The 25,908-nt window shown below is 39.8% G+C and overlaps 1 protein-coding gene across 6 annotated transcripts in view; it reads right to left on the reverse strand.

The window, feature by feature from the left end:
• Fars2 (phenylalanyl-tRNA synthetase 2, mitochondrial) overlaps positions 1–25,908 on the reverse strand; it is a 542,959-nt gene that overhangs the window by 217,600 nt on the left and 299,451 nt on the right. For all 6 annotated transcript variants that reach the window (XM_008831656.3, XM_029562861.1, XM_029562860.1 and 3 more), the window contains one exon: positions 11,265–11,425. In XM_008831656.3, coding sequence (XP_008829878.1) covers positions 11,265–11,425 — 161 coding nt within the window. The remainder of the gene's footprint in view (positions 1–11,264; positions 11,426–25,908) is intronic.

Genomic DNA, 25,908 nt, shown 5'->3' on the forward strand with positions numbered 1-25,908 from the left:
GTGAGAGCCGGGCATGGTGGCACATGCCTTTAATCCCAGCACCTGGGAGGCAGAGGCAGGCGGATCTTTGTGAGTTCAAAGCCAGACTGGTCTACATAGTGAGTTCCAGGACAGATGGGGCTACAGGGAGACCCTGTCTCAAAAAAGACCACAAAAAAAAAAGAGACAAAAAGAAGGACAAAGAGAGACTCAGGGGGAAACAGGGAGAGGCTGAAGGTCAGCACTATCAGGTTATCACTAGCCAGGGTCCAACATGACCAGGTTGCTATACATGCAGAGGGGGCCTGCAAGGAAGGAAGGCCACACTGATGGGGTTTTGAAGCTTCTTATAATTAGTTCTAGGGAAGTCATCTTAGTAGGTAAAGATGTTGTCCTCCTTCCCTAATACCATATGACCATCTCCTCTTGGCTCTTCATGATCTAAAATCCAAAATTTGTTTTAAGGTATTATTGCCATCTAACAAGACTTTTACAGAAAGGTAAAGGTCCAGGAACATTCACGACTTCTTTTCCTAACCAATGTCTTGTTGTAAGGCTGGCAAGATGAAGTCAAAATGGACGTGAGGAGTTAGCAATGAAATGTGAGGTGGACAGAAGAGGAAATCCTGCCCACCCTCCTAGTAGCAGAGAGCACAAAACGACCTTTGAGTCTGCCAGTGAAGACACAGTAATAGAGTTCACTGAGCAGCCTAGAGGAAAACAGTGCCTAACCAACCAGGTCATCCAACCAAGGTTTCTTAAGCTCAGGTTGAGTTCTCCCACAACACACTCAAATATAGTGTTGGGGTGGATCTGACTGATACATCACACCTGTCATATGCATATGCACAATCATCAAAGATGTTAGATGTTAGAGGAAAGAGGAAAAGGGGGTGGGAGAAAGAAGACAACAGAAAAAGTAGGGATAGAAAGTCTAAGAAAAGATAGAAAGTTTATAAGAATGGAATTAGTAAGCATGCTTAATTATTAATTAACTATAAAGTTTAAAAAAAGTCACAATAATAAAATATACATTTATACTAATATATCTGAAAATGTAAATGAAATGGAAACATTCTGAGGAAAATATAACTTATCAAACTTACACAAATTAAAATGTAAAACCTAGATAGTCTAAAACTCACAAAATTTAACTTTAATTTAAAACTTCATAGAAAACTGAAGTGACACATAATTTCACTGATAAATCTGATTGTATACTTAAGAAATACCATCAACCTTCAAAACAGCTCCAGAGACTACAGAAAGTAAATACTGCCAAACTAGTTTTATGAGGATAGGATAATCTTAACCCCAAGACCTGAGAGGTTTCTAAGAAAGAAAATCACAAGTCGATTCATCCCTGAACAAAGACTCAAAAACCCTAAACAAACACCAGCAAATCAAATTCATGTGCTTTAAAAGTCTGGTTGTCTTTTCAACAAAGGCATCTTTTTGTGTGTGTGTGTATGTTATATATATATACATATATGTGTGTGTTTCAAGAATAAAAGATTGGTTTGGCATTCAAAAAATAATCACTATTACTACAATAGTTTAACATTCAAAAAAAAAATCACTATCACTACAATAACAGGATAATGTCCAAAACTCAGGAGAACACCTCAAAATATGTGGAAGGGTTTAATACATTTTAACACTTATTAATGATAAAAACTCTCAGCCAACCAGAAATAGAAGCAAATACCCCCAATTTGATAAAAATGCTTCACAAAAATGTACAGCAACCACTTAAATAAATATGCATTTCAAAACTTTCAAGATCAGACGTATAATTAGGTTTTAATTTTACATTACCATAGTTCATTGAGTTCACTCTCCTCAGTTCAATTTACTCCAATAAAAATCAAAGAATCACTCATGATAAAATGAGATTTTCAAAGGCAGTAAGTTAATAAATTCCCTTTTGAATTTAGATCTACACCTCTCCCCCTGCCCCGAATTCATTTTTTGATAATGAGGAATACAGGTCACGTTTGCCTTTTACCAGATAGATACCCAATTAGCCTTGCTGCATCTGCCCAGCCTTTTCTTCCTGGTACCGCTCGGCAGGGTCTGTGTTGTTATAAGTGTGGTACTGTGGGGGCAGGTGTGGTGTGCTGTTCACCATGCTTCCCAACTCCTTGACACTTGAGGCAGTTGACTGTTTGGTCGCTACTGGCTCTCTGCATTTCAACATACATTTCAAATTTGTGTATCAAATTTCTCAGAAAACCTCTCTGGGTTTCTTGTTTTTAAATGCATTTGTCATATGATTAAAGTTAAGCGATCCTACAGATTGTTTTTAGTCACACATAAAGTGTAGCAGTAAAAAGAATGACAAACACCGAGATGAAGCTAGCAGTGACTCTGGGGAGGGAGCAGGAGGGGAACATTACTTGGAATGCAAAGGGACTCCTCTGCATTCTGATGCCTTTCCTCTTCAAAGGAGGAAGTGGCACAAAGGATCAAATGAAGGCAGCCAACAGGATGGGAGACTTACAGGTCTATGCTTTTCACAGCAAATCAAATCCAGAAATACTTGTTTAAGATATTCCATCATTTTAAAAGCAATAAAAAGAAATATAAAATTGCTTGTTAAACAGCAGTTAACCTGGAGCTCAAACTGTGTTAAAGGGACGCTTACCAGGGCTGCCTCTTCATATGCACTATCCTTGGTACTGAATTACATCTTATTAGAGTTATACAATATTCAGAAAGGCTCTTGAGAAAATAAATTCTTCCCGCTCACTGAAAGAAAACATTTGATTCATTACTTAGTTAAGTGATAGGAAGAATAATCAAGCCATCTACTATATAAATTGGCGCTTTTTTTACCCACATTCTTCATTTTCAGATTATTTAAAAAATGTCAATAGAAATGCTCATGGTTTGAGAACCTGTTCCACATTGTAACTGCAAAGTAACTGTCACTTCTCTATCTAAATATGGATAATTTTCAAGTTCTACCATCTCAGGTGAACATAAATGCACTGTTCATCCTCTGAGTACAGGGCCAGGACATGCCTCTAATTCAGTCAGTAGAGAGGTTTGTTTGTTCTTTTGTACAACAGGATGTCAAGATACTTTAAACTACACTTATCTTCTTGTGTAGTTATTCATTCATACAGGTAAATTACTTTGACCTAATATGGTCCCAGTTCATTAATATGAGCTCCAAATTTTTCCACTGGAATTGACTTACCAACATTTGTTGTTCTTTCTGAATCTGAGAATCTCATTTCTGGGCTGAGTGACTTTGACGTTAGTATTTGAGACCTTTTTCCATTGGGCAAATACAGTTAATTTCATCAAAGTTTCCATGATGACTCTTAGTTTAAACAGAAAAAAATGTTCCACAGTCACACAGTGCCAATTATTTTATGCCAGGTATTTGGTAAAAGTTGTACAGTCAGTTCTAGACAAAAGGAACAGTCTGCTCAATCAGAGGTCAAAGCAGTCAACGGAAGAGAAACTTCAGGCATTTGTCAGCAAAGAGAAAGACTTCAGATGGGGATCATTTTTCCAGTAGTCTCTATCATTCCATTTCATACATGACAATCTATCAAAAATGGGTTCAGTACAAAGCCATATCTTTGTTTTAATCGAATGTAATTATATGCTAGTGGTTGTATATTACTGAAAAAGTGTAAGCCTTGTTGACAAGAGCTCAGTCTATACTCCAAGAAGTAACAGGACGCCTTCTCAGATCACTGCAACTACCTTAAAGATGAGACATGACAGAAGTCAGCTGAAGACTTCTGGCATACTTTGCCTTATACTTGAACAAAGGAAACGAGAGTGTTTGTTTGCTGCCTCTGGACCTCGCTGTATGGTGCTGCCCTGGTGCTCCTGCTGCCAGCTCTCCATCTGGAGGGGACAAGTGTGAGCAAAACCATTCAGGGCTCCAGAGAGCTGGCATCCATGAGGGCTTGCTGCCACTGCTCTTAGCCCTGCCATTTCCAACTGGGTCTTCTCTTGGGTGAAGTTGAAAAGCATCTCTCTACTATGCTACTCCATTCTTCAACACCCTCTCCATTCACACCTAGGAGCAAATATGGACTGCTCCCCTATCACTTAATCCATATGCTCTTTAGATCTGTGCCAGTTCCAGTCTACTCTGATGAACTCTTCCTAAAACTCTCTGAGCTGTATGACCCATGAATTATTAGTGTCCAACAGGGATGATTCTATACAGCAGAGAATTACTCCTTTTATTCAGTGATAGAAATACAGAAACTTGTGCTAGTCTAACAGATGATTCCTAAAATGTATTGCCCATTGGTCAGTTGTATGACGCTGCCAAGATTCAATTATTAACATGTTTCTATTCACAGGGAGCTTTTGTACATTCTCTTAAAAGCTAAGAAAATACAACTAAGGGATCCTAACCACTTCCCTAGGGATTTATGGTCACTAGGGGTGGGACAAATATTTTCTTCACTGATATAACTACTGGTAAGTAGCCCATACTCCTGTAAGTAAACCCAAATAAACACACTGGTTCACCAAAACCAAACACAAAAGTAGAAAGAAGACTAGCTGGAAGAGGAAGGTGATCAGCAGATGTAGGGGGGTACAAGAGAGGGTAATGGGGGTGAATGTGATCAAAATACAATACACACATGTACTAAATCAGGAAAACATAAGTAGGGTATCACAAGTGTATAAATGGTATAAAATACTTATTTTTGCAATCTACATAATACTGAGGACTGTGTCTGTGTGTATATACACGTGTGCTAAGTGCCTTAATGAAAAAGAAAAGTAGTAATTACAATTCCCTAAATATAAAACAAACCAAGATCTGCTCACTTTTACAGTTAAAAAGCAGTTGAGATCTATAGGCTTGTGATGACAGAATCCAATAAACACGGAGCTTCAACACACAGGACAAGATGGACGTGGACCAATGAATCATTCTCATGCCTTGAGGCTCAGGTTATAGAACACCAGTGCTGGCAAAGCAAGCCGGGGAATCATGTGGACTGAGGTTGCTGCCCTAGCCGGGGTATGTCTGTGATAAGAGTGATAATGATGCAGACACAAGTAACTGTGGACGAAACGCTATTCTTTACACAGCGCTGCAATGAGTCCCCTAACATGTCTATCTCTTATTGCTGCATCTCTTACTTGTAAGTCTATGGGGCTTACTCAACATGCAGAATGTCCTTTGGTTGGTCATCTTTCCATTTCTTCCTGTGTCCCTTTCTATTACTTTATTCTGGGATGAACATCTATTTTCCAGCAAAAGAAAATATTTGGTAGACTTTAAATTTTGATGAGGTAGGGAAAATGTACAGAGAAACAGTTGAAAAAATGTCCAAGATCCATTACTGTCACTGCAGCACATTGAAGCTCATGAGATCCACACAGTAGGGTTTGTGTGAGAACAGAATGAGGAAAAATGCAAAATCCTACATTAGTCTCTACCTGCTACCATTTATGATAATGACAGCAAAACCAGACCTACGAGCTCTTCCAAGCTAGGGAGATTAACAAATAATTAGGTTTGAGACCTGAGACAATTCTGGAGAGACATGGAAGGATTTGGAGAATTAATTAGCAAGAAAGGATAAAGACAGGAATGCTGACGTCCATTCACTGGTCAGTGTGTCAGTGCGGGTCTATAACTGCTACACAACAGTGTCAGTCTACAGTCACTCACATCCGTGTCGGGTCTACAGTCACCTATACATAGCTCCATTACTGCTCTCTATTACTCTGTGTGTCTCTCAGTAAATCTGCCTCTTTAGAAACACCTTAAAGTTGAGAACTATGAATTTCAACCTATTCACCCCAGTATCTGATAGCCTCTTCTGTCCTCCATGGGCATTGCATGACACAGGTGCACTTACCTACTATGCAGGTAATACATATACACATAAAATAAAAATAATAAATAAAAAAATGCTAGGTATCAGTTCAATGGTTTGTATACAGAAGTCTACAAGGGCCAAGTATTACAAAGTCTCACTAAAATCACTAGAGGATTGGTGAGATGGCTCAGTGGGTGGCTGCCTGACGACTTAAGTTTGATCCAAGAACCCACAGTTGAAGGAGGGAACTGACTTCTGAAAGTTGTCCTGTGGACTACAGATGCATATTGTGGCATACATGTGCCTGCACTCACATGAATACAATACACATACATATACACATACGTGCACACACACAATAACAACATAAAATTTTAAATCATGTACAGATCAATGACATACTGTGTTATGTCTGCACAAAGGCATAAATAAATCAGAGAAAAGAACCAACAACCTCTTAAGCAACCCCCAGGCCTCAGACAACACAACATCCACTGTTGATGTCTGCCGCTGCAGGAAGGGCACAGACAAACAGTTTCTCTTGAGATCTGTGAAACAGGAAACTTTGATAGTTGTTATCTTGCTAGTGCCTAAAAATGAAATTCTTTGCCCATTTAATCTATTTTATCATCTCTAATTCAGTTTTTTTCTGCTTTTAATAATAGCATTTTCCCTTTACTTTAAGCATAAAGCACATCATCAAATCTCTGAATTAGGGACTGGAGAGGATGGCTCAGCTGGTTGGGAGCATTAGCAGCTCTTATAGAGGATGTGGGTTTGGTTCCCAGCACTCATATGGCTCCAGTTCCAGGGGAATCCAATGCCCTCTTCTGATTTCTGAGGTCACTGCACAACACAGGTGCATTTACACATGTAGGCAGTATACTCGTACACATAAAATAGAAATAATATTTTTTTTAATCTCTGAATTCAGTATAATTTTTCACTGTTCATTTAAATTGTATGAGTTTATTTACACCATCCCCTCACCTGAAGAGCTACAAGTACACAGTGAGGGAAGGGAGAAGAGGGAAGACAGGGGAGGAAGGGAGGGAAGAAAGGAATCTTAGGTAGTTCATCAAAAAGTTAGAGTGTAAAAGTATTACAATTCTTTCAAATTTACAAAATTAGGGCAAGAAAAAAGAAGAGCTTCAAGATGACATATAAATGTTACAAATTATGGATCTGCTTATGGAACAGTCATGCTAAACTTGGGATGAGGGTGCAGCGGAGGAGGAAGGCATCTTACCCCTGGGGAAGGGTCTGGCCTCACTACAGATGATGTGGCCGAGGGAGGATCTGACAAGCAAAAGCCTTTGCCCACTACTGCCGCCATTCAAAATGTGGCTTGTGGACATGCTGCATCAGCAACAACCAGCAGGTAGTTATAAATGCAGAATCACAAGGTCCACAGGGAAACAGCAAATTAGAATCTGCATTTAACAGGATCCATCTGCACACTAAAGTCAGAGAATCATTAATATATGTAGTTTGCTACTATTAGATCCATAAAGCAGATTAATTAAACTTGACGCTTTCTGTTTATGTATGGGTGCCATATGCTTTGGCTATGAATAATCCACCTATGAATTTTAAGTCAGGTTAATCTTCAAGAAATAGCTCCCTGATGTCCTGACTGAGCAATGCATTGGACTAAGGCTGATATCGAGATGGTTTGGTTTCGGGGGTGGGGAGGGGGAATACCAGTAACGAAGTTTCAGAGCTGTTAAGAAGGTCAAGGCTGGGAAATTCCTCCACAATGTCACATACAAGGCCAGAGTGAGTGTCAGCTATCACATAGAATCAAATGTGATTCAGTAGGTCTTCACGTGCCCTCACTCTCAATCCTCCAGTTGCTGTAACAAGTAGCTGGGACAGCAACCAGATTTAGGAATAATATAGTGCGCAGACACCAATGACAGCCTGCAAGACTTCTCAACTGGGAGAAAAAGAAACTGCAATGTTGTTGAATAATTGGTGAGCTACTATGGATAGGCATGTGACTAATGACACTTAAGTAAGCTATGCAAATAATTTGTATGATATATTATTACTGTGTAGGGCTAAATATTGAACTCATAGTTTTGGACTGTTTAAAAGATTTGAAGAATGATTGAAAGTTGAATTACTGTGCATTCAGTTCTAAGCACTGAAACGCAAACATGACTTCATAGGCGTTCAGGAACATATCCCACAAAGGCACACACATGCAGAATGCACACAGGAACCTGGAGTGGTGGACAGTGAGCTTTCTTTGCAGAACAAGAGGACACTTGCATGACAAGACAGCCCCATTAATGGTTCATTTGTCTCAAGCATAATCCTGGTGAGCTAAAGATAGCCATAACAGGCAAAGCCCTTGACTCAAAATGTGCATGAGGAAGACTAAAAATTAAATACATAACAAGGCTCCTACTTACTAGATCTAAACAATGGCTCTCAAGGTATTGCAGAAGACTGTCCTCAACAAGGCCTTGGAGTGCTCTAAATCAGACTGCCCCAATACTAAAAGCACCCTCACAGCCAGATGAATGGATTTATAAGACCATGGAGAGTACAGAGGACACAACCACCGAGGTCAAGAGGGACTGGAGCATAAGTTAGGAAGAAGATAAAGAAGATAAACTTCTGCCACCACACAACAGGATGCAGGGGGTTCCTGGCCAGAACCACAAGCTCACAGTTGCAGTAGGATTTTTCCCATATCTCCACTTCTCTGAAGCAGTCTTCTTTAGGGTTACAGATGGTTGCTTATGTGACAAGAATCTCCTAAGTTCCCCTTTATAAACATAAACATAAACATAACCACTCTATACAAATAGTAAAAACTGCTAATGATAACCAAACTATTATACTTGAAGACAAGCAACTAAATATAAAAGGGAGTAAGTGACAGACAAAATATACTATTCTAGACAGATTCAGAGGCCTGGAACCTATGAATTTCTTACCTTCAAAAATGTCTTAACAGATGCAATTAAGAAAAATCTTGAAATGGGAAAGTTATCCTGAGCTATGTTGCTAACACCATGGAAATTACAAGAGTCTTTGTAAGAGTGATGAGATTTCAGAGGAGAAAAAGGTCATGTGATGTCTAGTCATGAGTCAAGGGATGGGGGCTCAGGAGCTGGCAAAGGCATGTAAACAGTATGCCCTGGACACCTCCAAAGGAACCACATCTACTCACACCTTTGCTTTAGTCAGACTGAATTTGATCTTTGCCCTCCATAAGGTCGTATATTCGTGTTATTTGAAGCCACTGAATTTCTGGTCATTTGTCATAGCAGCAATAAAAACTAATACATATTTTGGTATTTGGAATTAAGTAACACTTAGAACAAACACCTAAAGTATGGAACTGGTCTTGGGATTAGTTCATGGATGTAGAATTCTGAGCACCATGAGACTAAAAGGTTAGCGTGCCTAAACATACTGCTGTAGAAACACAATTTAAAGATTCTGAAAGGCTAAGGATGAAGTGAGGAGCATGACATAGAATATCTATACTGTCAGGGAGGAACTCATCCTAACACTGATATCAGAAATATGTGTGTCAAAAGCCCTGCTCATGAGGGCTTTGAAGGAAACAGGAACTTGTAAACAGAAATCAGAGGAAAGGCGATCTTTACATGAAGCAGAATTACTGGAAGAGAGACTAGGATTTCCCGAAACACCTGAAAGGCAGTAACCCAACACAGTGAGCGTCCAAGCAAGATAACATACAGAAAATCCTACACAGGCCAAACTACTAAAACCCAGGGTAAAAAGAAAAGAAGCAACAAGTCAGTGAAATGATACACATAAAGAAATGACAGGATAAAGAAAATAATTACAAAACATCTGATGACCTAGAAAACGAAAATTATGAAAAATATTCCTAAAACATAAAGGTGAAACAAAGGTGTTTTCAGAAAAACAAAAGCTGAAAAACCTCATCCTGCATTGCTAGAAGAAGCTCTCCAGACCGAAGGGAAATGATCACAGAAAAAAACCACGATGTCACTGGATAAATACTAAACAGCATGTACAGCCAATAAGGCTTTAAATCTGTTTTTTTTTTTCAAATGTGTATGAGTGTATTTCCTCCATGTGTATAAGTGCACCCGTGTTGCGCAATGCCTGTAGAGGTCAGAAGAAGGTGTTAGAACCCCCGGAACTGGAGTTATGGATGGCTGTTGGCCACCATGTGGGTGCTGGGATTCGAACCGGGTCCTCTGCAAGGGCAGTCAGTGCTCTTAACCGCTGAGCCATCTCTCCAACCCCAAAAGCTTTAAATCATTAAAAGACAAATGACTAGTACAATATGTTGAGACAATAGTACACGGAAAAATAAGGTGGCAATAAAACACAAATAAGAGAGGCAAATAGAATTGCATAATAATGTTAACTATTTCAAGAAAATGCATAATATTCATTCACAGTGAAATGTGATAGATTCATTACGCATATCATAATCAAGAAAAACTCCTTAAAATTATATAAAAAGCAATTAAAGAAATTAAATGGATGACAGAACATAAAGCAATAAGCCTCACTTTCTAAACAAGGCAATAAAAGAAGTAAGGACAAGATGGGAAAATGGGAAGAAAAATCTAGATGACAGAATTAACTCAATTACATAAAATATTATATTAAATGTAAATGTGTTCAGCACTCTAATTAGAAGACAGAGACTTCAAATCTGGATTTAAAATAGCCTTAATAGCATAAGCTGCTAATAAAAACTTAAATATAAAAAATAGAATGAAAATGAAATAATAAAAAGGATATAAAAATCCTCTAGCATACCTATGTCAGTATCAGAAAATGTCAACTTTTTAAGTATCATCAGTGCCAAAGGTATTTCACAATGACTGAAGGACCATTAAAAAAGCCTATAGTTGGTTCTCTGAGCAAACTAATGACATTAGTATTTTTTCCTACATATAATTCTTAAAGATTTATGATTACCCCCTCCAGTGTTTAAAGACCTCTATCTGAAAACCATAAACATCAGTTGCTTATCTTGTTGTGTAACAAAACACTTGACAAAAGCAACTTTAAAAAGGAAGGGTTTATTTTGGCTCACAGTTGAAGGGTATATAATCCATCATGGCAGGTGAGAGATGGCAGCAGAAGTAGGAGGCAGCTGGTTACACTGCCTCCACAGTCAGGAAGCAGAGAGCAATGCCTGCTTGGGATCAATCCCTTTCTCCTTTTAATTCAGTGTAGGACCCAGTCCATTGAATGGTAATGCCCACATTTAGGGTGGGTTTTCTAACCCTGATTTACTTAATCTAGATAATTCCTCATAGATGTGCCCAGAGATTTGTTTCCATGGTGACTTTAAATGTTACCAAGTTGACAATCAAGATTGTTACCCCAATTTCAAAACACTATTTTAAAATCCAACAGTTTTCAGGTGATTCTTCCCAGCTTCTGATGAGCATTTATTGATATTTCCTTAATTCTTGTAAGTCATCTTACCTGAAACTTCACCCTCTGATTGATGTCTGACACGTGGAACTGCTTCAGGAAACGCTCGTCCTCACTCCAGAAGAGGCGGATGTCAGGGATGTCGTAGAGGATCATAGCCAGTCTTTCTAACCCTAGGCCAAAAGCCCAGCCGATTTGATCATGAGCACCAGCTATGGTTAGGAAACAAAGGAAAATGACCATTTAGGTAGACATAAAGAACAGATGGAGGCCTGGCACTGACTGGCAATGTGGACTGGATGCCTCTTAGCAGCAGTGCTAAAGTGTAGCTATGGGCTCATCCAAGAGGATACCCATCTGACCTTTTCCTTCCTCTCCACATTCCCTATGTCCCTCTGGAACCTCTCTGGAGTCACACAAATTGGGGCAGTGTCTTTGATTGCTCAGAAAGTCCAGGTTTTTTCTTACCACCCTCTACCCCGCCATCCAAGCATGTGGTGTGTGTGTGTGTGTGTGTGTGTGTCTGTGTGTATGCGTCTGTGTGTATGTGTGTGTGTCTGTGTGTGTCTCTGTATGTGTATGCATGTGTCTGAATGTGTGTGTGCAGGTGAATGTGTGTGTATTGAGAAGCCAGAAGTCAACACTGGGTATCTTTCCTAGTCACTTTTCCACCTTATTTTTTTTGAGACAGTGTCTCTCACTGAACCTGAAGTTCTCTGAATCAGTGAGACTGGGTGGATGGCAAGCTTCTGGGATCTTCCTATCTCTGCCTCTCCAGTGCTGGGATTATAGGCATGCATTGCTGCGCCTGATTTTTTACATAGGTGCTGTGGAGCGTGGGTCCTCATGCTTGTGCAGCATTCACTTAATGCACTGAGCCATTCTCTAGCTTCCATTCCAGCATTTTTAAGCCCCAATTCCTGCTTCTGAATTAGGATTTTTCTGTAACCTTTACTGGCTCTGATTCAAATATTAGCACCCTATATCCAGGCCACTGAAGAGGAAGAAAGACAAGATCATTCCCTAAGTGGTTTGCCATACAAAGACACATCTTCAAAACATGCTGCATTGGATGTTTGACATTCAGAAAACATGCATCAGACCATTGAGAATAAAACTTTAGTAAAATACCACATTTATGCTTCATTGGGGCTACAGTGTATAGCTCAACAATGTGGAGAGAGCAAGCAAGGCACTATAAAATGTGCATCCAGTAGCATTTATTCCAAAGGTAAAGTATCCTGTTTAGATTATGTCACAACCATGAATGTTAAGGCTGTATTTCACACATATGAGGCAGAATAAGAGCTGATAAAAACTACTGTGTGGAGAAATGCAAGGGAGCTATTCATACTCTGAGAAAAGCTTATAAAAAGAGTTCATGAAGGAACATAATTCCAACTGGACACTAGATGATGAGAAGGACACTGTGGCAGGCTGAGGTTGCTCTGAGCCTCCCATCCCCATCTGCAAGCTTTCCAGAAAGTCCTCCTTGAGCATGGCGGGGACCTATAGAAAGGATGGGATTTCATGCCAATGATTAGCCCATTTTATATAAGACTCAATCTTGGCAGACTGAACAGAGCAGCCCTTGCTGGTTGTGGGACAGTGAACAGCCATGTGCTCAGTTCCTCAGGAGGCCTCAAGGAGGTGCAAGAGGAAATGGGAACTTCACTCCTATAACCCTAAGGAATAAATTTCCCCAAGAGCCTGTCGAGCTGAGAAGTGGGCCATGAGCTCCAAATGAAAACAGTACAACAGTTTGATTTCAATCCTGTGACTGTGAACTGGAGAACACACCAATTCTCCAGATTCCTGAAGCAAGGAAACTGTGATAGTAAATTTGGGCTGGTTTAAGTCACCAAGCATGAGAAAATTTGTTCTAAAGAGCAGTAGGCAACTGTTTCAGATTGGGATATACAAAAGACTAAGAGAATCTCTTATACAACAAAGGGATGGCCGAGGACTGGAGTCTGGGGTAAGCAGGTAAGACCCTGGGAGATATGCACATCTGCCCTGGCCATGCTGCTACCACCATCATTCAGAGATGAAATGACAGGGAAGAAAGAGGACAAAGAACTTGGTGTGATGGCCCAGGGACATAATTTCAGAACTCAGGAAGCAGAGGCAGAAAGGTCATGAGTTTGAGGACAGCCTGAGCCACAGTGGGTTTAAGGGAGATTGACAAACAAACAAACAAACACAAACAAAAAGGAGGAGGAGAAGGAAGAGGAAGAAGAGGAGGAAGAGGAGGGGAAGGAGAAGGAGGAGGAGGAGGAGAAGGAAGAGGAAGAAGAGGAGGAAGAGGAGGAAGAGGAGGGGAAGGAGGAGGAGGAGGAGGAGAAGAGGAGGAGGAGGAGGAGGAGGAGGTGGAAAGAAGATAAGCCATAAAAAAATTTGAGCCTTATCAAAACATTTGTGTCTAGGTGAATGAAGAAAAAGTATTCAAAATATCAGCAGAAAAATAAAATACACAAAGACAGTGGGGAGGAGGCCTAGTCATTGGGAGGAAGTGAGGGGCTAATGTGGTTCTAAGTAAGAGGATAGTCAGCTGTCAGGGAGGAAGGTATTTAATCACAGGAACACGGGACAGCAGCTGCCTACAAGAACAGCTGATGTGTGAGGGAAAATACTCATAGTGATACAGGAAAACCTGAAAGAGAAGCTGGTGATGACAGCACAAATGACGGAATGTGACACTACTGAGAGATTTTTTTTAAATGGTATTCCCAATTCTGATGGTGCAGTCAGTCCCAGAAGTCTCATTTAGTGCTGGGTCCACTGTATGTTTCTACAACTACAAAAACAGTAATACAATTTAAGGTTAAAACAGGGAAAAAATGAAGACATCCATAGACAAATAGAAAAATAGTTATTAATAAAAAGCTTTAGGAAAATGCAAGATAAAACTAAACTAGTTTTTAACTGACACAAGTGGCAAAATAAAAATGCATGGCTACATCTGGTAGTAAAGCCATAGGGAAACACATGTGGGGTTTAAATTTTTTATCTAAGCGATGTAACACAACAATAACTATTTAAAGTATAAATGCATATAACGTGCATCTTTCCCCTTGCATGTATCCCACACATGGAAAATTATGAATTTGGAGTGATTTCTTTTTTATAAAATGATTTCTTAAGAGTACAATTTATAGTAGCAGATGACTGTGCAAAGCCAGATGTTCATCCACAGGGTTTGGCTAAATGATCAGGTCCTGTCCACACAGTCGATTAACACTGTAACAGTCTCAGAGAGACTACGAGAACCTCAAGCAGCCATGGTCTATTCTTCATTTGAACTGAGAAGAAAATGGGGCAAAGATAGCAGAGCTTTACAAGATGCCCTTTATATAAAAGGACTAATAAACATTTCAGATACATTGGTTGTCCTTTATCCAAAATGGGTTTGAGCACAAAGTGGTATAGATTTCATATTTCTGATTTTGAGTAGGTATGATCTTTTTATTGGGACGACCCTTCCTAAATCATCTAAGTTTTGCTTCATTAAAAAAACTGTTTTACATTTACTTATTTTGTGTGTGTGTGTGTGTGTGTGTGTGTACGCACGCATGCACAGGAGGTGTACATGTGTGGCATAGATATGCCATTGAGTGCATGTGGAGATCAGAAGACAACCCACAGGAGTCAGTGCTCTCCTTCCAATCATGTGGGTTCCAGGGATTGACTCAGATCATCAGGCTTGGCAGTAAGAGCTTTCACCTGCTGAACCATCTCACTAGCCCTAGGTTTTGCTCTCATTGTAAATATTTCCCATATAGTAGAGCAGAAATTAAGCTGCTGTCACAGGATACAATTTTCTTGATATAAGAATGATACAAATAAAAACTTAACAAGGGGGCCGGAGAGATGGCTCAGAGGTTAAGAGCACTGGTTGCTCTTGCAGAGGACTCCAGTTTGGTTCCTAACACCCACATGACAGATAACAATCGTCCCCAGTTCCAGGCAATTCAATGCTTGCTTCTGATATCCATGGGCGCTGCACGATATGGGCACACATACACACATGCAGGTAATACACTCACACATAAAATAAATATAATAAATACGATATTTAAAAAAACCTAGAAACTTTCCAAATAGGAGAGATCAGGAGTTATGAGCTTAAAGTAAGACAAGCACACTATACTCCATTAACCATCAAACCCAAACTGTAAAGTCCATTTATCTCTCCAAAGGCTACACCACACAATACCATTTATAACTTTGCTCATCCTAGAAATAAGCAGAGCTGTCCTAAGACAAGGTAGCTCAATCTTCTCCATGTTGTTGAACAGGTTCATCGCCTATCTGGTTACTCAAGGCAGAATCTGGAGAATAAAGTTTTGGCCCCAACATTGCTTCCTTTCAGATGCACACTTTTAAACACATCTCAGAATTTCTTGCAGAATCATCCCTGCATTCCAGATTCCTGTCACTGCAGATTTGAGTCTTCAACCCACATCTCTCACCATCTGTTTATTTTCTAAAACAAAAGATTCTAGACACTATTACCAGCAGTGTGGGGCAGTGAGTGATGTCTCAGGGACCCCACATTAACATCTTATTCTTTTAATTCTGCATTAATAACTCTCTAAAACATAATGGTTTCATAGATCGCCATTCCTTCTCATTGAACTTAAAACACTCAAGGAGCCACGAGACCAGATGTGCAGGAGCCATGTTGGGTGGGTGGGGAGGTTGAGGGGGCTTCATTGTAAGTCAAATACTAGGGCTTTAAGTTATCAGCAGGCATCAAGACAATCTACAAGACAAATGGAAACACAGGCATTCAGCTGTAAGTTAGAAACAGACTGGTCTTTACCAAAGAACTTTAAAAAATTCCCAACAAATCTCAGGCTGATAATGTGTGTGTGCCTGGGGGGCGGGGGATGCTTATGTGTGCACATACATATGTCACCTATGCATGTTCACATGGAGGTCTGTGGTCAATTTCAGTTTTTGAGACAGAGTGTCTAATCAACCTGCAGCTAACATTTCAGCTAAACTAGCTGGCCTTCAGGTCCCAGGGATCCACTTGACTTCCGTCTCCCATACCCTCAGCACTGGGTGCTGACATGCTTGGTTTTTATGGGGTGCTGAGGACCTGAATTCAATTCAGGTACTCATGTTTTACACAGCCATCATTTACCAACTGAGTCATCTCCCCAGCTCCCAGGCTGATAATTTTGTCGATAAAATCATGAATATGGCACCCAAGAACAGAATGAATAACTTTACAGGTACAAATGGGCTTTTACCACCACACACCACATTCAAAACAAATATTTTAAATATTTACAGTATTAAAAATTCATACGAAATGTTCTATGTCCAAAATGTTATTAACTTTGATATCAACACTAGAAAAGATCCCTAGAATTCGTCTAAAACAGTGGTAAATTAAACAACATACTTCTTAATAATCTATGAGTCAAAAAAATAATCACAAGGGAAATTAGAACATGCATGGGAATGAATAAAAATTAAGATACAACACATTGTCAACTGAAGCTCATAAATTATTGAGTGGAAATGAAAACTGACAAAGCCACGTTGGAAAATAGTTTGGCAACTCCTTACTATAAAGCAAAGATCTTCAATTGGGCACAATTTTAGCAGCCAGAGAATACTGAGCAAGAGTGTCTGGGGACATTTCTGCTGGCCAAAATTGGAGGAGAAAACTACCTAACATCTAGTGCACAGAGGCCAGTGGGAGGGAACTGTCTAATATCTAATATCTAGTGGACAGAGGCCAGGGTTTAGGCTAATACCCAATATCTAGTGGACAGTGGACAGTGGTCATTGGGGGGATTGCCTAATACCTAGTGGACAGAGGCCAGAGGAGTGAATTAACTAATATCTAGTGGACACAGGCCAGTGGAAAGGAATTGCCTAATACCTAGTGGACAGAAGCCAGGGGAAGGGACTTGCCTAATATCTAGTGGACATAGGTCAGTGGAAAGCCTATGCATAATATCTAGTGATAGAGGTAGAGGATGGATGTTACCTAATAGCTACGGGGTAGAGGTCAGGGGGAAGGAATTGCCTAATCCCTAGTGACAGAGGCCAGAGTTGTTGTTAAATGTCCTATAATGCACAGGACAGTCCTCCCCCAAAGACTTAACCTAAAAATTACTAATCAAAACTTTCCTTTTTCATAGTTTCTGTAAGTGCAATTTGACCAGTTAAAGAACTTAGAAGAAAAATGTTTATATGAGTTACATCGTTTGCAATTAAATACAACTCAGAATTTTTAAACAGCAACATACATAAAACTAAAAAAATAATTAACAAACAAAATGTTAACTCTGGGTTAAACACACACTTAGTATATAACATAGGAACTTCATTCTTATAGGTTTACCTAAAATATGGAAAGATCAATACACAAATGCTCTCAAGAGTTTTGCTCATAAAAGTTTCAAATAAAAATAACTCTACCCTTCAGTAACTCTATCCTTCAGTGAATGGAATACTGTTATATTCATATGGTAGAATATTACCTGGTAATAAAAATAAATAAATTATTTACATATACAATAAGTGAATACCAAAATCATTGTGCTGAGTGGATGCAGACAATCTAGTTTCAATTTCCATTTATAAGACATTCTAGAAAAGATGAAACTATAGACAGACAACAGATCAGTGACTATTGAGGGAAAAATGAGGGAACTCTTAGGGATGAAAATTTTCTGTTCTTGATTATGGGGTGGTTATATCACTATGTGCACCCATCACATCTCATCTACCCACGCTCTGATGGTGTAAATTTCACTGTGTGTAAACAGTATCTCCATAAACTGCCAGAGAAAAATCCCCATACTTGGATGACGTGGCAGTGTCAAGTCAAACTGCTATCAGAGTAACATCTGGTGATGTGGGCCTGTAACCTTAGACACTTGGAAGGCTGAGAGAGGAGCATTTGTCTACAGTGTGAGTTCCAAGCTAGGTAAATTTACCTTAGGGAAAAAAAAAAAGGTAAAAAAGGACGTTAGGGATGGAACTCAATGGCAGAATGCTTGTTTAGCATGCATGAGCCCCTAGGTTCAATTCCCAGCACTGTGCCAAAGATAACAACAAAAATAAAGAGCTACTAGTGCCTCAAGGTTTATTCTCAGCTTCTGTAGTCACCTCATTATCAACTGGAGCGTGCATGGCTCAACACCTGCTGAAGGCCATGTTTTGAGGAGCATTGATTTTAATGACACAGAATATGCTTACATTTCTTTTTGAAACACGTAAATCGCAAAAGACCCATTGTAAATATTAACAGGCTAAGAATCTGTATGCAGAACCCTAAGAACCTACAGATCACAGGGTGAGACTCCTGAGACAAAGGACCAAAATGCAAACCATAAATACCACACCAAAGGCCCCCATCCCATCACCTCAGATTATCCAGTCCTCTAAGCATCATACAGGCTTCATTTAATGTTTTCTGTTTTACATCTGTTCTATAGAGCTTTACTGGACTATTCATACTGGGAATTCATCCTCAGAGTCACAAGTTTGCCTTCATCTCAATACACAATAAATGTTTTTCAGATATATGTCTATAGTAATAACAGTGTTTCCTATGCAGTAGATGGTGTAAGCCATTCCCAGAGCATAAGTTGGCACTCATGAAATGGGAATGAATGAGGTCTCCGAGGGAAAAACTATAGAGACCAGAATTCTGAGAAACAAAGTTTGCACAATGTTCATGATTAGAGGCTGGGAAGATAAAGGGGTGAGGAAGGGAAGAGAGAAAAAGCTTAGTTTATTGCTTTCCAGATAGCTCACATCAGTCTTACAGATAGAAATGTAGATGACCACAAGATGCTTTGCAGTAACAAAATGGAAAGGCATAAATAAATGAGAGGAAAGATGGATCTAAATACCATGATGTTTGTCAGAATAGAAATATATGTATATGTTCACAAGCAAGTGACCCAAAGTTATGGAAAACAATGGTGCAATCCTCATTTACAGTCGTTCCAGAGTCAACCCAAGGGGCCTCAAGAAGACAGACCCATTGGGTACATTCAGGGTGTCATACAGAACCATGACTCGGGAGAGGGGACGCCACAAGGCTTCCATTGAGATGCAGTGTAGACTCACAGTAGGTCTTGGAGTTAAGGAAGACCTGCTTTATCAACCTGATGTGGCTCAACACTTGAGTGGAGCAGGCACGACAGAGGCAGCAAGGTAAGGATGGGTGACTGGAGAAAATGTGAATGAGTCTATTTTAATTTCTCGATTTCAAAGTGATCATAACAGAGAGCTCCTTCCAATAGACACAACAAATGGTTTAACATCAATTAGTAAAAGATTAAAGCCACTATTCAGATTGGCTAACACTCAACAATCCCATTCAAAACGTCAAACCAGTCAGTTATTTGCACATACAATTTCCAACTACTTTCCTCAGAAGACTCACTAGAAAGTTTCACAGCTGAACATCAGAAAGCTGTTTTACTGTCCAATGATGTGTGCAGATGACAGGCAGGACTACACTAGAGTGTTTAAGGTTGTACTTATGGATACATAGGACTCAGAGGCTCTAGTCCCTTCCAGTTGTCAGTAAAAACAGGCTGACACCCTATTCTGGACACAGGAAACTGGCTCTACCACGCTAAGGTGAGCAAGAGAGCCTCTCCATCAAGCCTGAAATAGCCATCACCTTCGGCATGCCAATGCTGAGGATCAAACCTTTGTTCAGAACAGGAAGAATCTAGAGACCAACATTCTGCCAATGCCTACATCAATGCGATCTTTTTTATAATCTGATATACAGCTTGCTTGTGGAGCTAGAGAGATGGCTCAGTAGTTATGAAGGAGTACATAGTGCTCTTACAGACAGAGTTTGGTTCCTAGTACCCATGCAGGGTGGCTCACAGCCACAAGTAACTCCAGCTCCAGGACATCTGACACTTCTGGCCTCCACAGACACCCATATTCATCTGTATACACACACAAATACACACACACACACACACACACACATGCATGCACACAACATTTTTAAAAAGCTTGCTTGTGACAACCAATTACCCTGGAAAGTTGCAAGAAAGAACATGTCCCTTTGCTGAGCTATATCAACTGTCACCTTTAACATACTTTGTTTTGATCCTATCTATCGGTGTGTCTAAATTAAACCTGGCACTGTTATCACTGGCTCATTGTATTATTAAAACAACACAAGGGAACTCTTGTTAGGTTACCATACATAGTCTTTCACAGAAGGCTTTGAGAAATAAATAGATCTCAAATCTAAGAAAATGCCTGTGTCTGAGGAACAGAAAAATCTTCCTCCAGAACAACTAGATTGTTTTTAAATTTAAAGGTGCCATGCATCACACAATTGATCATATAATTCACTTTGGCTCCACAGAAGCTTATAGCCACACATGCAAGTTCCCTCTACAACTGCAAAAATGGAAAGGGTATAATTCTGTGTGAGTCCTGCCCCAGTTTTATTTTCATATCCTGGTTTCCTCTTTGGCCTGATTATCTCAACTACTTATTTTATCCTCTTCTATGTATTTTTATAAGGTACTTCAAATTCTTTATGGAAGAAAGTAAGCCATAAATAAATGATACTTAAAGACATTGTCAGCTGAGGTAAGGATAGTTTCCAGGTCTTTGGTACTCCTCAGATGTAATCTGTTGGCAGGTGTTCATAGGCTGTGGAAGTTAGTATTTCCTGTCATTCGGGAACTAGAGGCTCTAGGAATCAAGAGTTATCAGAGGCAAGAACTGAATACAAAGGGACATCCTCAGTAACCAAACCTTCAGGACGGGAGGCCACTGGGCACTCTGATGAATGCCATTCTGCAATGACAGTACATCCCATGAAAGAAAATTCAGGTTTTTATTGTTGTTGTTCAACATCTTTATAAGAAGGCCAGTCTACACATGGAAGGAAAAGAATGTGGGAGAAGAGCTCAGAAGAGAAGATAAAGTTAAGAAAAGGACAGGAGGAAAAGATTGGCAATAGAAAAGAGAACAGCAAGATGCTATCACTGAAAGGAGAGAAACAAAATTGATTTTACAGCCTAGAAGATTCTAATCCCATGGGTGTGGCTTTAAGGCAGCCAGTCTTCCAGGCCTTACCTCTATCGCTACAGAGAGAGAAGAGAGAGAAGAGAGAGAAGCACTAGCAAGCAAGATCCCAGAGCCCAGGGGTTCTGCACACTGCCTCCTGGCTGTGCCTCCATCCAATATGGTGCTGATGGGAGGGGATCTCTTCAACAGACCATGGCTATGGTGGGTGTGAGGCCTGGGGTAGACAGCAAAGAATACTACAGAAACACTAAATGTGGATGCTACTGTTCAGGGCTATACCTCACAAGGCATGGGGCATCTATGCAGCTTCTGGAAGGCCAGATGATGGATGTGAAACTGAGGTAAATGCACAAGAAGCCAAGTCCTCAAGTTGTAGCAGGGCTGGAGTAGCCTGTGGGCCTTCATCTAATGGTAACTGGTGATCCAGAGCCACAGGAGAATGGGCTCAGAAAAGGTACAATTATTCTCTGTTAGTGCTGGAAGGTGAGTGCTTTAGGGAAAGAGTTGAATTTTAAAGTGTTGTCTGTGTGACTGCTGATCCTTCAACTTCTAAGAAAGCACAGCTTTCAGTCTAATTCTTTTTGAGGTTTAGATAACTATATAGGAGAGCAAGTAATGTTTAGATGAAATCAGATGTAACTGTTGGGACTATTCAAAGAAGCTATTATAGTAGAAGACTTTTGCCCCCAAGGGTTTTAGCACAAGAACAAAACTAACAAAACTAAGGAAACCAGAGTTTTAAAGTAAAACACAATTACAGGGGGGTTAGAAAAAAAAAAAACAGACAAATGCCCCTTATAAAGAGTAAAGATCACTGCAGATCACTCTTCTTTTCTTCTGAGAAGCAGAAAAGACATTTACCCTTCCATCTACAATTCTTGATCAATAACTCATTTAATCCTTTGGAGACAGAATAAAATCTTCATTAAGAATATAATTTAGGGGCCAGAGAGATGACTCAGTTGTTAACAGCATGATCTGCTCTTGAAGAGGACCAGGATATGGTTCACAGCACCCATATCAGGAGGCTCACAATTGCCTGTAACTCCAGCTCCAGAGGATCTGATGCCTTCTTCTGGCAGACATGGGAACCAGGCAATCATGTAGTGCATATACATACATGCAGGCACTCACACATACACTTAAAATAAAAACAAATAAAGCTTCAAAACAATTATAAAAAAACTAGAAAGTATAAGATGGCTCAGCAGTTAAGAGCACTGACTGCTCTTGCAGAGGACCTGGGTTCGATCCCTAGCACCCACATGGTGGCTATGAACTGTCTTTAACTCCAGTTCCAGGGGAATCCAAAGCCCTCTTTTGACCTCCATGGCATTCCATGACATGGGTGCACTCACATGCATCCAGGCAATACACTCATACACATAAAATAAAAATAATAAATAAAATATTAAAAAAGAAAGTATAATTTAAACCAAATTACATGTAGAAGTTCAAATACATCAACTTTTCTGAAATGAAATATAGTATTTCATTTTTGCTGTGCTGGTGCCATGGATGATTAGGTTTAAGGGTATCAATTCACTTCAGTTATGCTTTCTTTCCCCAAGGTCTGATCATCTATTTGTTACTGTTAAAGACTGGTATTTTGGGGGGCTGGAGAGATGGCTCAGTGGCTAAGAACACTGGCTGTTCTTACAGAAGACCCCGGTTCAAATCCCAGCACCCACATGGCAGCTAACAGCTGTCCGTAACTCCAGTTCCAGGGGATTGATAGTGCACTTACCTACATGCAGGCAATACACACATACATATAAAATAATAAATAAAATATATTTTTTAAAAAGATTGGTATTTCTGACTGGACTCAGACTTGGGTGCTCTCAGCGAGGCTTGCCCGCTTCTCCTGGAGATCTTCTCCTGCATTCTTCTTTGGCTTCCTTCATTCTCTTGTCCAAAAGCTTTGGCATGTTCTGCAAGCCTCCTCGTTTCCTCAGTGTGGAGTTTCTTCAGAACTGTGCATCAGCGTCCATATTGTAGGATACTTGGAGTAACAAGATACTGAATCTTGGTTGGTTGGTGCTGGGTTTCTTATGTTCTTCGTTTAAGGCCTTTCTAACAGCATACGGGGGACAGCATCTTCTCTGGCGAGATTGAAAGTTTGTGGATTTTGCTTGTTCTTTTGGTTCCCTAACCACAGAGGCACATTGGTAGCTGTCAGTCTATGAATCTCCTCTCTCTCTCTCTCTCTCTCTCTCTCTCTCTCTCTCTCTCTCCTCCCTCTCTTTTTAATAATAATCAAGTTGAGGACACTCAGATTGACACTCACAATGCATCTCTGAACAGACTTACATTTTCTCTAGGTCTCCTGGTCTCCTTGATCTATAACACGAATACCCCTTACTCAATAGTAAGCATATTTTGCTGTGGGTCAAGACACCTTGCTTCATGGGAAACCCTTTGTTGTTTTCACCACTGATTGGGACCACACAACCTTTTCACTCTTCCCCCAGGGTAGCAGTAGCAACCTCTTTAGCCACGTGCTGCTCATACAAAGTGCGGCTTTTACGTTCATTGTCTACGTCAAGGGTGTCTGGGAGGATGAAGGAAGTTCCATCTTGATGCCGAGTTACGCTTTCTTAGTCTCCTTAGTCCTCACCAGGTTAACAATGGCAGTCTCTACTCTTGATTCTTATAAAAAAGTAAAGAAATTCCCAGAAGACGCTCATTTTTTTCAGAGGTTATAACATGAAAATGAAAAATTAATTAAAGCTAAAGATACTATAGTTTTCAAATAAAATACAATTTCAGAGGGCCTCGCTAGAAGAAAAACTACAGACCAATATCCCTTATGAACACAAAGGCATAAATCCTTAAAAAACTACTAGCAAACCAAATTCAGTAGCATATTAAAAGGATTATACTCCATGATCAAATGGGATTTATTCCAGGAAAGCATGAGACCCAATCAATATAATGTATGTCAGTAGAAAAAAAAGGGGAAAAGATACACTATTATCTCAGTTGATGGCCAAAAGCATTTGAGAGAATGCAATGCTCTTTCATAAATAAAATATACATTGCATAGGGGGTAGAGAGATAGCTCAGTGGTTAAGAGCACTGGCTGTTCTTCCAGAGGACCCGGGTATGATTCCCAGGATGCATATGGCTGCTAACAACCATCTGTAATGCCAGTTCCAGGGGATCTGACACCTTCTTCTGACCTTCACAGGCATTGCAAAACATGAGCGCACTTAACATACATGTAGGTAAAGCACTCAAACATATAAAATAAAAATAATAAAATATTAAAAAATATATATTCCATAAATTCAGAACACAATGGAACTTGCTCAACATGACAAAGATCGTATGTTGAAAAGCCCACAGTGAACACCAAACTTCGTGGTAAAGAACTAAAAGCTTTTGTGTGGCATGAGAACAAGTCAAGGATGTTCACCATCCCCACTTCTCTTCAACACAACACTGATAGCTCTATCTAGAAAAATTAGGCAAGGAAAAATCTTCTCTGTAGAAAACACTAACAACTCTACAAAAAGAAAAAGAAAATGAAGTTACAAATTTAAGAAAGTTGTATAATGCAAAATAAAAACTACAAAAAATCAGAAATGTAACCAAATAGTAGCAATGAACAGTTTGAAAATTAAATTAAGAAAGCAATTTTAATTAGAAAAGCATCAGAAAGAACAAAGTACTCAAGATTCAACGTAACCAAAGAGGCAGAAGACCTGTACACTGAACGCTGTACACCGAATGCTACAGAATGTTACTGAAGTAAACTGAAGACATGGAAAGCCATCCCTGATCTATGAACTGGAAGACTTAATGCTAAGATGAAAATGCCATCCAATTATTGGTCAGGGCAGTCCAAGAGACTCCCCGAACAACACATGCTATTGCCACAACCCTTGACTTCCTCCCAGAACTTGAAGATAAGACTCTACTGCTGAAGACAGGACATACTTTTGGCACAGTACTGGGAGCAAATGAGCTGGAACTGACCTGGAAGTCTCCTTCCTGAAGACTAGTCCTCACAATTTCAGAGAATACTATTCAAGCTGCTAAGGGAAAAAACCAATCAACGATCCTACCCAACTATAAAGCCTAAGAACCACAAAAATGACAGACCCAGAAAATTATCTCTTACTGGTGCCTAGTGGCACTTTTATCTTAGGAGTAATCAATAGCTGTCTAATTAGACTTAAACCCTGCTCAGTGGGAGGGAACATAGCCAAGTACACATTTCTGGAGAGGTCATTGATCCTAGAGAAGAACCTACTTGGGTCATGTCCCCAGACCAGCACAATTCTTACTGTATTCTAAATACCTAGCCTTATATTTACAGAGAAGTATACCTCTTACCATTCATAAAGGAAACTTCTTTTTCCAACAGATAAAAACTATTACAAAGTTCCACAACTTATCAAACACAGAGAATAAGTGTCTGTGAGGTGCCCAGACCTAAGTGATGTATCTACAATGCAACATTTACACCTAAGCCTCAGGGAACATCATGGAAGAAGGAGTAGAAAGAATATTAATGCATCTCTCAACTCTTACCAGAGAAGTTTCTTCTAGGAACAGACAGCCCATTAACACAGAGGTCCATAACTGGTCAACATGTAGAGAATAAGAGACTGCAGAATGCTCAGCTCTAAAT

This window comes from Nannospalax galili, unplaced genomic scaffold (genome assembly GCF_000622305.1).
Source record: "Nannospalax galili isolate Female #2095 unplaced genomic scaffold, S.galili_v1.0 scaffold72, whole genome shotgun sequence".
NCBI lineage: Eukaryota > Metazoa > Chordata > Mammalia > Rodentia > Spalacidae > Nannospalax > Nannospalax galili.